The sequence below is a fragment of the Ustilago hordei genome, assembly GCF_900519145.1.
Source record: "Ustilago hordei strain Uho2 genome assembly, contig: UHO2_contig_17, whole genome shotgun sequence".
Classification (NCBI taxonomy): Eukaryota; Fungi; Basidiomycota; class Ustilaginomycetes; order Ustilaginales; family Ustilaginaceae; genus Ustilago; species Ustilago hordei.
The window spans coordinates 392,965-407,264 of NW_024545291.1; the positions used below are offsets into that span (position 1 = coordinate 392,965).

The 14,300-nt window shown below is 50.1% G+C and overlaps 7 protein-coding genes across 7 annotated transcripts; 4 read left to right on the forward strand and 3 right to left on the reverse strand.

The window, feature by feature from the left end:
- Positions 1-288: 288 nt before the first annotated feature.
- On the forward strand, positions 289-2,082 carry UHO2_06197 (uncharacterized protein; the record flags this gene model as incomplete). Its single annotated transcript, XM_041560420.1, has 1 exon — positions 289-2,082. One exon carries the CDS (start codon positions 289-291, stop codon positions 2,080-2,082), a length of 1,794 nt encoding a protein of 597 aa, XP_041416354.1.
- Positions 2,083-2,181: 99 nt separating this feature from the next.
- Positions 2,182-3,786, reverse strand: UHO2_06198 (uncharacterized protein; the record flags this gene model as incomplete). Its single annotated transcript, XM_041560421.1, has 1 exon — positions 2,182-3,786. One exon carries the CDS (start codon positions 3,784-3,786, stop codon positions 2,182-2,184), a length of 1,605 nt encoding a protein of 534 aa, XP_041416355.1.
- A 302-nt stretch (positions 3,787-4,088) lies between these two features.
- UHO2_06199 (uncharacterized protein) lies at positions 4,089-4,508 on the forward strand (the record flags this gene model as incomplete). The annotated part of the gene is made up of 1 exon (XM_041560422.1): positions 4,089-4,508. The coding sequence occupies one exon, from the start codon at positions 4,089-4,091 to the stop codon at positions 4,506-4,508; it is 420 nt and encodes a 139-aa protein (XP_041416356.1).
- A 303-nt stretch (positions 4,509-4,811) lies between these two features.
- Positions 4,812-6,701, reverse strand: UHO2_06200 (uncharacterized protein; the record flags this gene model as incomplete). The annotated part of the gene is made up of 1 exon (XM_041560423.1): positions 4,812-6,701. The coding sequence occupies one exon, from the start codon at positions 6,699-6,701 to the stop codon at positions 4,812-4,814; it is 1,890 nt and encodes a 629-aa protein (XP_041416357.1).
- A 745-nt stretch (positions 6,702-7,446) lies between these two features.
- Positions 7,447-8,394, reverse strand: UHO2_06201 (uncharacterized protein; the record flags this gene model as incomplete). The annotated part of the gene is made up of 1 exon (XM_041560424.1): positions 7,447-8,394. One exon carries the CDS (start codon positions 8,392-8,394, stop codon positions 7,447-7,449), a length of 948 nt encoding a protein of 315 aa, XP_041416358.1.
- Positions 8,395-10,262: 1,868 nt separating this feature from the next.
- Positions 10,263-12,257, forward strand: UHO2_06202 (putative GTP-binding protein 1; the record flags this gene model as incomplete). The annotated part of the gene is made up of 1 exon (XM_041560425.1): positions 10,263-12,257. One exon carries the CDS (start codon positions 10,263-10,265, stop codon positions 12,255-12,257), a length of 1,995 nt encoding a protein of 664 aa, XP_041416359.1.
- A 389-nt stretch (positions 12,258-12,646) lies between these two features.
- UHO2_06203 (related to RRP1 - involved in processing rRNA precursor species to mature rRNAs) lies at positions 12,647-14,206 on the forward strand (the record flags this gene model as incomplete). The annotated part of the gene is made up of 1 exon (XM_041560426.1): positions 12,647-14,206. One exon carries the CDS (start codon positions 12,647-12,649, stop codon positions 14,204-14,206), a length of 1,560 nt encoding a protein of 519 aa, XP_041416360.1.
- Positions 14,207-14,300: the final 94 nt, after the last annotated feature.

Consider the following 14,300-nt stretch of genomic DNA (forward strand, 5'->3'; position numbering starts at 1 on the left):
AATTGGCGCCGGTGTTAAGTTGAGGAAACGCGTGCAGTTCCATCAGCCAGCTTTGTCTTGGATGTTGGTCTGTGCGAGCCCCTGTGTGTGTGCAACCGTAGACGTTTTCAGAGCTTTCGTGTTGAGAAGCGTGGCACTTGCTATCTCCACCCCCTCCTCTTCGCTCATTCTCGCTCACCTGTATACCCACATCGACTCTAGATCAGCAGGTAGTCGCATACACCAGCAGCAGCGAAGAACTCGCCGGCAGAAGCTTGAGCCTGTCGTTGGCGGTTATCTGCACACACCATGTCGTCCAGCTCTCAACAACCCGACAATGGTCAGTCGAAGAACTCCAACAAGAAGAACGACTCGATCGAATCTCCACCTCTAGTCTACCTTACCGACAAATGGATCCAAGAACTCACACAGCGCATCCGCGCCCGCCCCATCCCGTGGGAAGGCTACCATCGGGCCGATCTTCTCTCGGCTGAAGAACTCAAAATGATCAAATCCGTCGATGCCATTGTCATCGGTCAAAACCGTTCCAAGCTGGATCCTCTTCTTGATGAACATGGTCCCGACTATGTCTCTCTCTACCTTCGCCTCCTTTCAAAACTCAGCCGCACTGACACTCTACAGCAAATCCTGGTGCTCATTGACGACATGCTTTTGGATCGAGATGATAGGTTGCAACTCTTCTTGTCGCTCCATGGACAAGAGGAACAAGATGGAGTAGGATTCCCTTGGAAGCCTTTCGTGAAGCTGTTGGATGTACCGGATGACTTTGTTCAGATCAAGTCGGCTCAGTTCTTGACCTTGTTGTTGGTCTTTTCAGCTAGTCATTCTGATCAGCCAAACCCTCCGGATTCGGTGCTGCCAAGGCTGTTGACTTTCCTTTCGAGCAGCTTGAAGGCTGCTTGTGTCAAGCCAAACAACGGTGGAAACGGTGGTGGTGGTGGTGACAACACTCGCAACCAGTCCAGCGGTAACAACAACAACAACAACAACAACAGCAACAACGCTTCATCGTCACCTGCTTCCCGACGTTCCTCTCCTGAATTTGCTGAAGGCAATGGCCCCGAAATCGCCCTTGTCCTCCTTGAAGCACTGCTCCGCACGCAAAAGTACCGCCAGGAAGCTTGGGAATATGACGTAGGCCGTATGGGCCAGACACCCTTATCCTCGGGCAAAGCTAAAGCCGTTTCCGACTCAGACCAAGGCCAAGAAGAAAGCGAGGATATCGATCGAGGATTTCTCTCCGAACTAGCCCACATCCTCCGTCTTTCCAATGTTCCTGCTAGTTCCTCGTTCAACTCTCCCGCTGGGTCTGGGTCTGCCACTCCTTCTCGCTCCGGTATTGCTTCTTCTGCCGCCTCAACTCTCGTCGCAGGTGCCACTAACGCAACGAACAGAGCTGGAACGCAGATCATCTATCAAACAGTTCTCTGCTTCTGGTTGCTCTCGTTCCATCCCGAGATCGCTGCCGAACTCAATGTCAAGCTCGGCCTTATCCCTCTCCTTGCCGACGTGGCGAGAAGTGCGGTTAAAGAAAAGGTCACTCGAGTTACAGTTGCTACGCTTCGAAACATTCTAGCTAAATCACCTGAAGCGAACGCTCCAGTAATGCTCGGTGCAAAGTGTCTCACACTCTCGGAGAATCTTCTCAGCAGAAAATGGTCCGATGAAGAAATCGAAGAAGACCTCAACTACATCAGCGATGAACTAACGGAGAAATTAAAGACGATGACTACTTGGGACGAGTACCTCTCCGAACTGCAATCCGGACAACTTTCTTTCGAATCTCCGGTTCACGAGTTGGATGAGTTTTGGAAAGAAAACGCTCCCAAGTTCGTCCAAGAAGATGGTAAAGTCCTAAAGCAGCTAGTAACCGTCTTGAAGGAGAGCGAGGATTCGACGACGCTTGCTGTCGGTTGTAGTGATCTAGGTAAGTTCGTCCACTTCTTCGAACAGGGAAAGAAGAGGGTGAGTGATTTAGGCGCCAAGGGGAGGGTGATGGAATTAATGTCTCATCCTGATGCAAATGTCAAGTATTATGCGGTTCATACCGTGGGTAAGTTGGTTTCTGCTAGCTGGCGTTAAAGCGCAGTTTCAATCTAGCCTTCTTGGATGTCGCTTTTGTTTCTGTTGCACTCTTGGTCATGAATCATATATCTTCTATTGCTTTGTCTGAGTGTGGCATTAAATGAGTAGGGGCGAGTCGATAACACTAAAGCCAACAGCCACTCCTCCTTCATCACTCTCCCTCGCCTTGGTTCTTAACAAGAAGCCTCCGGATTCATGATGCAAAACGTGTAAGGGCAACTTTTCTCCCTTATCTTCGAACAGAATTGCTCCGTATACACCCAACTCGCTTACTGTGTCTTTTCCCAGCACTGCTCCACTGCCGGCTTTGACCAAATAATTGCCTAACCCAGAGGGAGGTTTGATGAGAGACATCAAAATATAAGCCGCTCTCTTTTTGATTGTCCCCTCCGCCTCTTTCTCGCCTTGTTTTTCCAATTCTTTGAGGAAGGGAGGAATGTCAGAACGATAGACGTTGTTCCCACCACCTTCTCGTTGCGGTTTCATAACATATCCTTCAGGAGATTGCAGTGCGAGTCTGTATCCTTCCTCACCTATCCGGGAATCGTCAAGTGGGTATAGGTCCGAAAAAGTCTCTTTCAAGATTTCAGTTTTGGCTTCCTGACTAGGGATAGCAGCGAGTAGGCAGGAGAGTTGGTTCGGCTCGGCGAGAACTTGTTGAACCTTTTTAGCTCCCGCTAGTTGCACTGAGATACTAGGGCATTTGATAGCGCTACTCAGCTCGAGTTGTTTTCTGGTTTCCCAAGCTTGAGAGGAGGTGTAGTCGGAAGGACCATATCCAGCTCGGAAATAAATGGTGCTGATTTCGACTTGGCCCAACACAGGGTGAGCTAGTCTTAGCGTCCGGTTTGAAGAGGTTTGAGCGATCATCCTCTCGGCGATTTCTGCAAACGTCTCTCGTAAAACGGGGATAGATTCTTTCTGAAGTTCGTATTCCAGCGGACGTTGATCGAATGCGTTTCGTTCGCCTTCTTGCACAACAAACAGCACATATACCCTCTTTTTCACCTGTCCTCTTGCCCCAGCATAAAACTGCGACAAATATGCCTTATGAGCAGCAGCAAGTCCCCCAGCCAAAATCTCGAGCGCTTTATTCTCCGGCAACCTCTGCTTATCCTCCAACGCCTCCGAAAGACCCAAATACCCGGTCGTATCAACCAAATGACCATGCAAACGAGCCACCTTGGTACACAATGCACCGAAACTTGCACTAATCGTATTAAACTCGACCTGTTTCAATGCCAACTCTCCCCTCCTGGCGCCAACAAGGCCATGACTCTCTTCATCATGCAGTAGATAATCGCTCCTAAACAGACCCAAGCTTAAGTTCTGCACGAGATCGTGCTTGACTGAGATGAAGATATGCCAAAGTTGCTTTTGGAATTCGTCGACGTGGATTACGGATTGGCCGATTACGCGAGTTAGGAAGGCGTGGTTGGTTGAGATCGAGGCGTAGAGTAGGTCGAATGATGGTTGAAGGTTTGTGGCGCGGGTGAAGAGGGATTCAGGCAAGGGAGAGGGGAAGAGAGAGAATGGGGCGTGGATTGCAGAGTCGAGTGCAGGGGTGGTGCAGGGCGAGGAGGGGAGTGGACGGTAGATTATACCATGGGAGAGGGCGTAGTCTGTTGCGAGGGTGGAGAGGTGGGTGAGTTGGGAGGGGGTGAGGGTGGGAGGCCACGATGGTAAGGTAGAGGTGGCCATCTTGACAGTTCCCAGAGAAAAGGAAGAGAGGCAAGTGTGAATGGTGATCGAGGTGAAGAGGACAAAGAGGGAGGAGGAGAAGGAGGGAGGAGGTGAAAGAAGGAGGAGGAGAAGGAAGGAGGAGGTGATGATGATGGGAAGACTTGTCCGTGCAGAGAGAGAGAAGGGCAAAATGACGCCAATGTCCCAACTGTCTTCTCAGAAGTTTAATTGCACAGAGGAGAGGCTTCATGGACACCTTGCATCACCATCTCACTACTACCACGCCTTCAATCAACCCGACCTTAGCGGTTAAGATCGCCATGACTACCACCCAAAAACCTACGGACCCCACTACCACCACCCGCACCCCCCCAGACGCTGCATTACGCCAACAAAACCAAACGTCCTTCTCACGCGACCTCGAGTTCCTCTCCTCCCTCGCTAATCCATACTACCTCAACCATCTCGCCCAATCCGGCGTTCTCTCTTCTCCCGCATTCAAACGATATCTCAAGTACTTGGACTACTTTCGAAACCCGAAATATGTCAAATACCTGCAATACCCTCAAGCGTTACACTTTTTGGATCTACTGCAGAATGAGGAGGAGTTCAGAATGGCGTTGAGAGATCCAGGATTTGTGGGAGAGGTCATGGCGAAACAGATTGGTCATTGGGCTACTTGGAGGGATACTGAGGAGAAGGAGGAGGATGGCGAGGGAACGGATGGACAAGCGGTATAGAATTGTGTACGAGGTGGAGAGGTGCCAATAGCAGACCAAGGAGATGCAATTTGGCCCGTAACTAGGCCGCAATATACCCCATTCAGAAACACCGTATCATTAATACCCATCATCTGTGTTCCGTCTTAAAGGACAAGTTCCCTGGCCAACATTCGCCTGTCCACCTCCAAATAACATTGTGTGTAGGGTTTCAGCTCAGAAATCACAGCTTCTGACATTGCCGGCGAGGCACACCAATACACCAACGCACCTCAATTATTGCTGTGTAAAACCAAAGAAGCGATTGTCATTGCCAAGATAAACCTATTTGAATGTCGCATGATGGTGTTCCTCAACCAATCCCTGTCCCGTAAGCGTCTCTCCCGAAGTACCCCATCCATCTAGATCGGCTTCTTCTTCTATCTTCCTCAACCTCTCCCTCTCCCTCTCCCTCTCCCTATCCTCTTCCGTCGTAGGTGGAGCATAAGGTCGAGAGATGATCTCTTGAGATACACGTTGAGTGTCTAATTCCAACGCATCTGATTCTCCTGTATTCTTCCGCCTGACTCCTGTTTTCCCACGTTCTTGATCTTGATCGAAAAGCAGGCTACTTTCATCGTCGCCAACGCCGCCTCCGAGATGTTGGTAGCCTCGTGATGCTCCGCCTCTTGCGTTGGAGGAGGTGTTGGCGGTGCCACAGAAGATCGAGCTAGCGCGACTACGTATGCTCTCCCCGAGCTCATTTAGACCTGAGATCTCTTGCCCTACTGAGTCTGCTCCTCGTGTGATGAGCCTGTACTTGAGGTAGTTGTACAGCCCAATACCGAAAAGTGTGATGCATAAGCCAGTAATATTAATCGGCGTCAATTCATCCCCAAAGACACTACTAGCCAGCGCAATAGTCAGCACCTCCTTGAAAATACCGGCTACACTCAGTGTTACCACACTAGTCCTCTTAATCAGAGCAAACTCGGCCAAGTTCATCCCAAAAGCCAACGCTCCCGGTGCAGCAATCAATCCCATCGTCCCCGCTCCGTGCGCCCACGTATCGAAATATCCTGATTTACTGGCAAAGATACTATGCCATGATTCAAAGCCAGCCGAAAGGGAGATGAGGGAGATGGCCATAATGGGAGAAAGCCAAAAGATGGTGGCTATAGGATTGTTCATCCCCATTTCATCCCTGTCTAGTAGCATTTGCGTTAATGCCCATCGTAAACCGCCCAACATGGACGCAGAGAGGACTTGAACTGCACCGACGAGGACAAACTTGGTTTCTGCTGCGACCATCATTACTACTCCCACGGTAATGAGCGATATGATGCCAATAAGGGACCATCGGATGATTTCGAGGCCAAACAGGAAGGCGAAGAACAAGACGAATGCGAGATTGGAAGATTTGCACATCGTATAAAACGTCAAAGTGATGCTTTTTAGGGATGTGTTGGAAAGACCGATGTCCAAAGCGGTTGCGAGTGCACAAGGGACCACCTTCGTAGTCCAATCTATTGCTGATGGTCTAGATGTCGCTCCATTTGGCTTGCGCGGTATCAGCTTGGGAAAGAGCCGCATAGCAGTGGAAGAGAGTATGAACTGCATAAGCATATGAAAGCTCGTGACGAAGAGCGGGAAAGAAAAGTTCTTGTTGTCTGTACTGAACATCCATTTGTTATACACGGAAATCAACGTTGAGAATGTATACCAGCTTAGTATCAGCAGTACATTGACGATCGAGGCTCTCCAATACGCATCTCTTCTCTCCTCTAATGTTCCACCAGTGGACCGTTCGAGTGAGCGAGTGGAAGGGATGGTAGACGCTTGTTCTGCTAATCGCCAATATGCGCCTGGGTCTAGGGTATGACCGAATGTGCTTGATGGTGTGCGGTGGCCAGTGCCGGATGAAGGGGGCGGACCGTCGTGGTACGGGCTGGAAGGACCACTGCCCGGTGTGTGTGAGGTTAGGGGCTGGTTTTCAGCAACGTAGACAAGATCTTCTTCGGCGCCATCGTCGATTGTGTGCCGTAAGGGTGAAGTTGGTTTGGAAGTGGGAGAGGAGGCTCGTATTGTGTCGGATGAGAGCTTGCTGGGAGGGACATCGGCAGAGTTGCGAGCGGAGGAGGAAGAGGTGGTAGGGAAGAAGAGAATGTCCGACTCGGAGGATCCGGTGGATCGATCCGTGTTGATCGATCTTATGTCTGCTGTTTGGAGGCTCATGATGTATCGATGCGCAAGAATGGTCGCTTGGCTTGCAGAGTTGCAGGGTTGAAGGGCGGCGGGGGTTTGGTCTACGGGTGCATATTGTCGGAGGAGCCTCGAGATTGCTTTACGTAAGGCCAAGATTTCGCCTTCCGTGGCGCCGATGTAGAAGATGGTCCGAAAAGAGAAGCAAGATGGTGGTGTTCAAGATGGTGGGGTTCAAAAGGGATGCAAGATGTGGCCCGTGAGTGGGCGTGTAACTTTCTCGGAAAAAGGGAAAGGAACACGCGCCAATGCCGAGGGAAGCGATCCAATATGATGATACGTGCTGACATAAACGTAATCGGGACATGGAGGAGCAGATCTGTACAGAGATCGGGTACAACACAGTCCCGCTCGTTGTCAAGATAGATCATGAAGTAGGAGTGCTCCCACCTTCGGCATGTGCTGCACATTTGTATATATATCTAGCGGGGAGCTCGAGGCACCCGCGACATTCTCACTTTAGTCAATTGAGTATATATGTTCCTGTCTAAAAACTAGCAGTGACATCGTACTTGCCCACACCAACACAAGGCCAACTTATCTTCCCCAACACGGGCGGTAGAGCAAGACGTGGACCTCTCAAAATCAAACAGGATCAGTCTTTGAGACAATCATCTCAAGCATGCATTCAAGGATGAGGGACACAGAAGCATTTTCGAATTCGACAGGATGCTTTGCAAAGCTAAGCTAAGCTACAAGAGTGGAGATTGAGGAGCGACTAAGAACCGAACCAGCTTCCATGAGAAAGGTGAAGAACCTGGCCAGTCATGATGTTAGAAGCACCTGCATCGGCAAGGTAGACATAAGTGGCACCCAACTCGGCAGGCTGACCAGGTCTACCGTGCAGAGGAGCACCTCCAATAGCCCAGCCTTCCATGTTGTCAGCACTGCGACTAGCAGGCTGCAAAGGAGTGTAAATTGGACCTGGAGCTACGGCATTGACCCTAATACCACGGGGAGCGAGATGGGAAGCCATGCTACGAGTGAAAGAAACAAGAGCACCTTTGGTAGAGCTGTAGTCGATCATAGCCGCACTGCCCTTGTAGGCGGTAACCGAGGTAGACTGAATGATGGCCGAGCCGCGCTTCATGTGAGGCAAAGCGAACTTGGTAAGGGCAAAAGCACCGAGGATGTTGCTACGGAAGGTGCTTTCGGCAACGTTGAGATCGATCTCCTCAAAGTTCTGACAAGGGACCTGCTTGGATGCGTTGTTGACGAGAATGTCGATCGAGCCCCACTTCTCGAGGTGCTTGTCGACGATGAGCTTGCAATCGGATTCCTTTTCGAGGTTGACGGGAACACGAAGGATCTCTTTGGTTCCCATGGGGGCTTTGCGCACCAGATCTTCCACCTTGTCAGCATCAGCTTCCTCTTGAGGTAAGTAAGCAATGGTGACGTTGGCACCTTCACGAGCGAAAAAGAGAGCTACACTTCGACCGATGCCACTGTCACCTCCAGTGACGATGGCAGATTTGCCTTGGAGCTTGCCAGTGCCCTTGTAATCTTCGAGATAAGGCTTGCCGTCTTTGTCCCATTTTTCGACTTTGATGTGCTCGGCGATGGGGTCCATGGCCTGGTCCTTACCGGGAAGTTCTTGCGTTTGACGGTCGGGATAGTAGTTGGGGTAAGCGGTGATAACATTGTCATCCTTCTGAGATGAAGACATGTTGAAGTTGCGGTTTCGGGTTGATGCGGATGGGGTTAAGACTCGAAGCTGAGAGCGAAGGTTGGATATAGCAAGTGTGCCAAATCTCAGAGTTGGCCCTGCTGCGTTCATAGAGGAGGAGTTGTGAGTATAGGGGGGTAGACCACGGAGACGCGGAGGAGAGGTATATATGGCTCCTGGAATGATCATTCGACGCAAACAAGACCCTTGTCAGCGTCCCACGGGTCAAAGCTGAAACTTTTCGAGGGCCGGTCGCACCCAGTAGCGATGTCATTCCTCCAGAGTCGGCGCCAAGTGGGGACTGCTGAGTGAGGAAACAGTCAAGACATGGTGACCAAACGTTGGTGCGGGCGAGAAAGGAATATGAGTAAGGCTGGCCTCCACATGGCTGTTGCAACGGTAGCGAGCTTCTTGCTCTGTCTTTCTTGGTCAAGGGTTTCTTGGTGAAGAGTTTCTTGGTGAAGGGTAAGATTGCGAGTGCTGATTCATCTCGGAACGTCATTCAGCGCTTTCGTTCTATTTCTGCCTCTTGGCTACCACTTTGGACAGCTGCCAAGAACCGCGCCTTTTCATGAGCCAGGAGAGCTTGCTTTCTTCTTTCGGCTCCTCCGTCAAAAGCGTCGAGCGTTGTCGCATAGCTTGCTAACCAACGAGAGAGAAAGAGAGAGAAAGAATGCTTCACCCACTGAGTTCGCCATCAAAGAGCCTCTCAAGAAGGTTCCTTTCCTCCAGGAAAGGTGACTCCCGCTCACTGACGCTCTTCTACAGCCTTGCATTTCTCTGATCTGGGGAAAAAACCTGCATTGGTTCGTCAGTGCTGCGCTACTGCTTGAGTTAATTTCCTGTGCTTTCTGTAGCTGCTGCTCAGAGTTAAATTTAGGTACACCGATACAGAGGCCACTAGCAGGTGCTTGCTAAATCGGATAGTCTCAGATAAAAAGGCTTGTATTACTTATTGTATGATAGTGACATGACTTGGAGTATATATACATGCTCTGGGCACTTGTCTGTGCTTACCTTGTCGAGTCATTCCCATATGCCATGTATCTACTTTCATGAGTGTTGTCATGTCAATGTATTAGTCCCCACTAGCTTCACATTTTGCCTGTCTTTCCTCATTGTTCTGTCTCTTCCTGATTTCCCAATCCTGTGTACTCCCGTTCAATACATCACGTGTTGGCGATGCTGATGCATCTTCAACTCTCAGTTACGAGATATGCGTTTCTCTACTGTAAGCTGAGAGTGGTGGCAAGAATCCGGCTTGGAAAAGAAAAATAATAATAATAATAATAATAATAATAATAATAATAATCATAATAATAATAATAATAATAATAATCATAATAATAATAATAATAATAATAATCATAATAATAATAATAATAATAATAATCATCATCATCCGCCGGACCGTTGGATGGTCACGTCGTCGCTGTCGGTTCATCCGCACAGCTGAGCAATGCAATGGAGACCCTTTTCGTATGGTCACCGTCTCAGGTGCGCCACTCCCATCGTCACCAACCTTGAGCTTAAGATTGCAACACTTGATCACCTCATCATCGGCTCTACCGAAGAAGCTCTCGTATCTTTGCTATCCTCGTCTGACGCTCGAGCCATGAGACTGCCAACTGCGTAGTCAGCTCGCTCGCGCCAGACGTCAAAGCTTAATCGAGACATCTCGGAATCCCTCTCGCAACGATATCGCCCCCATCGCCTCGCCGTCGAGACAAAGATTTCAGACCGCTTTCCACTCGCGCCGTTCCGAACATCACGGCTCGGTCCAGCAGCTCGGCTTCTCGTCTAGCACTTATCGTATCGAGCTCTGATTCCCTTAACCCCCTGAGGAGCACCCAGCTGCTATCGCCATCATGTCCGCCACCATCTCTGCCTCGCAGAAGAAGGGCCCGACAATAGACGCCCTCACTGCGAACCTTGATTCCAACACGATCAGCAACCCGGACCAGTCTGCCTTTGACCCTAGCGCCGTCTCCCCTGCCCAACTCAAGGAACTCCTGCTGGCATACATCGATGACAAGGCCGTGGCAGCACCAGCACCAGCACCAGCACCAGCACCAATACCAATACCAATACCAATACCAATACCATCACAGCCTACCGACGGTCAGAAAGATGCAAGTGCTGCCGCCGTTCCTGCGATAGCTACCGGCGATGCCACCAACAAGGAAACTGCCGCACCTCCGGCACCCCAAGCCAAAAGTCTGGTCAAGTACATCGCCGATCGAGTCGCCTACGAAGGTGGCGAGTTTGTCCTTCGCATTGGAACACCATTCCTCGAAAACACCACCACCCCTCCCAACGTCACATACACCAAAGAGGAACTCTCAACAGCAACCGCCAACGTCGTCAAAGCCTCCAACCTTTCCGACGCCGACGCATCCCTCCTTGACCACCAAACTCTCAAAGACGGTACCAAATCAGCCCACATCCTCATCCGCAGAATACCCGCTAGCGCCCAAGAGCTCGTCGAACTCCGCATCGCAGTCATCGGCAACGTCGACGCCGGTAAATCCACCATGCTCGGTGTTCTCACCAAAGGCGCTCTCGATGACGGTAGAGGCAAAGCACGAGTCAACCTTTTCCGTCACAAGCACGAACTTGAATCCGGTCGAACTTCTTCGGTTGGAATGGAGATCATGGGTTTTGACTCCCAAGGTAAACCGGTTCACAATACCGCCAGTCCAGGACAGGAGCCAGGTCGAAAGATGTCTTGGGAAGAAGTATGTGCCAAGTCGAGTAAGGTGATTAGCTTTATTGATTTGGCGGGACATGAGAGGTACTTGAAGACCACCGTGTTTGGTATGACTGGTTGTTTGCCTGATTTTGTCATGTTGATGGTAGGAGCGAATGCCGGGTTGATTGGCATGTCAAAGGAGCATTTGGGGATTGCCTTGGCTTTGTCAGTGCCAGTGGTGGTGTGTATCACCAAGATCGACATGACTCCTGCTCATGTTCTCCAGACGACGCTCAAGCAGTTGACCAAGATTCTCAAGTCGCCGGGATGTCGTAAGACCCCAGTATTCATCAGCGATATCCGACAGGTCGTCGAGTCGGCACTGAGACTGGAGAGCGAGCGCATCTGCCCAATCTTCCAGATCTCCAATGTCACCGGTCTCAATCTTGACCTTCTGCGAAGTTTCCTCAATATCTTACCCCAAGCAAGCGCGGCAAAGTTCCAGATCAACCGGCCATTCGAGTTCCAGATTAGCGATATCTTTTCGGTTCCTTTCGTAGGCACCGTTGTCTCGGGTGTTGTGCTTGCTGGAAGCTGTAAAGTCGGCGACACAGCTCTCCTCGGGCCTGACAGTTTAGGTCAGTTCGTAACAACCTCGATCCGCAGCATCCAGCGCAAACGTGTCAATGTTGACGGTGCGATCGCCGGTCAATCCGTCTCATTTGCGCTCAAGAAGATCAGGCGAAATCAAGTCAGGAAAGGAATGGTGATGCTCGCTCGAACCGAAACCCCTCCCAAGTCACATATGGAGTTCGATGCAGAGATCCTATGTCTCTATCACTCAACAACACTTTCCGTGGGGAGCTGTATGGTTCTTCATGCAGCATCGATTAGGCAGACGGTGCGCATTATTGGCATTGCCAAGTTGGATGGGAAGCCGACGATTGGGCCGGGTGCAGGGGCGGACGCGAACGGAGGTAAACCCGTGGTCAGGACTGGTGATAGGGCAATGTTGAGACTGCAGTTTATAAGGTATCCCGAGTGGGTAAAGCCGGGGATGAAGCTGATTACGAGAGAAGGGAAAACCAAGTTGATCGGCGTGATCAGGGCGGTTGGTCAGACTGGGCCACTGGGACCAAGTGCAACGATGCAGGGGGGCACCAACAGCTAATGTTCCCCCACCGGCTGCTGCTCTTGGTGTCAAGTAGGTTTACAAGTGGCCATATTCGAAAACTAGCCTGCCTCATTCAATGCAGCTTCGAAAGCAATCATCAATACCATTCCTTGCAGGCGCTATAGACATCCGTGAGCTCGACCACCGCTCGAAAGTGTATGGCATGCGGACAAGATGCAAGTGACGGTTGAATGATGGTTATGTAAGCATTTCAAATACACCAGGGTCCACCAGCGTAAATTTTCCAACAAGTGGGAAATTTCGTTTGTCTTGCAATTCTTCTTGCCTTTGGAAAATCTCCTTGTGCTCCAGCTTTCTTCTCATACCATACCTCTTCCTTGGTCACCTCTCCACCACCTCCCGCAGCCTCAAGGCATCTAGTCGCCATGCTGGCCTCAACATCAGTCGCAGTTTCGAGCTCGAAGCGAAAGCCAGCACCCACTGCCTCAGGCTCCAAATCCAAAAAGCCCAAATCCTCCTCGACCGCCACGACCGCCACGAAGGAAGACGCCTCGATACCTCTAGGCAAAGCCCTAGCCTCAACCGAAAAACGAATTCGCGATTCCGCTGTCCGATCCCTGCATTCCTTCCTCGCCACAAACGGAGCACATACTATCCCCGAACTCGAACTGCAGAAGCTGTGGAAAGGTTTATTCTATTGTTTCTGGATGAGTGATAAACCTCTTATTCAACAACGATTGGCTAACGACCTCGCACAGCTTGTCCTTGTACACCCCTCTTGCTCTACCTCTTTCACTTCCTCTACTTGCACTACCTCGCCTGGCGAAGAGGGAGGGATGTCCGAGCGAGCTCTAGCAGGATTGAAATTCCTCGAAGCATTCTGGGATACAATCGTCTCAGAGTGGGGAGCGCTGGACAAACATCGTATCGACAAATTTTATCTTTTGGTTCGAAGATTCGTTGCTTCCGGATTCCAACTCTTAGCTGAAGAAGGATGGAATCTTGACGCAACTCGACGCTTTGCGCAGATCTTGGGCAAGTTCCAAGGGGGAGTACTCAGTACCAACGATCCAAAGGTGCCTGATAGCTTAACCTACCACCTGTCGGATATCTATTTGGATGAATTGGAGAAGGTTATTGAACAAGTTGACAATTCACAGAACGAAGAAGAGAAGCAAGAGCAAGAGCAAGAAGAGCAAGAGCAAGAAGAGCAAGAGCAAGAAGAGCAAGAGCAAGAAGAGCAAGAGCAAGAAGAGCAAGAGCAAGAAGAGCAAGAGCAAGAAGAGCAAGAGGATTTGCCATTGATTCCAACTTTGGAGTTGTTGAAACCATTTGTGGATGCATTGGCAACAGCAAAGTCAAAAGCCATGTACGAAAGGATTTGGAGTAATGTTTTCCGTCCTTTGCTCGAAGATACTCTTCGTGCTTCTGCTAAAGAACACGAGGACCTTGTCTCGGATGACCAAGACCAAGTCGAACGCCCAGCAGAAAGCGAAGAAGAGGAGGAGGAAGGAGGGGATGAAACAGCTAATGGAACCGAATTCCACAGTTTCGCAGACGAACAAACCCTCAACTCCGAATCCGAATCCGAATCTTGCATTCCAGATTCCGACTCTGACCAAGAGGATGAGGAAGCGGAGGGAGAAGACGATGTCAAACACCCACTCCTACTAGCTCTTTCAGCCGTACCCATACCATCAGCTAAAGAGCATGTAGAAGAGGAGGCAGAGGTGGACGTAGCACTCTTATTAAGAAAAGCAATTTTCCAGGCATTGTTCACTGCAGCAAGTAGGAAAGATGCAACGGAAGCGAGAAGGAGGTTGCTCTATCAGTTGTGGAGGGATGAACAGGATCGATTAAATGAAAAGGCCGAGGAGGAAAGTGAAGAAGAAGAAGAAGAAGAAGAAGAAGAAGAAGAAGAAGATGATGATGATGATGATAATGATGATGATGATGATGATAATGATGATGATGATGATGAGTGATTTATTGTTTTTACACGCAATGCAGACTCGGTTTTGTTCAGAAAACTCGACGATCGTCGTCAATGCTGTCTGTGCATCTCCCTTCCTGAGCGGG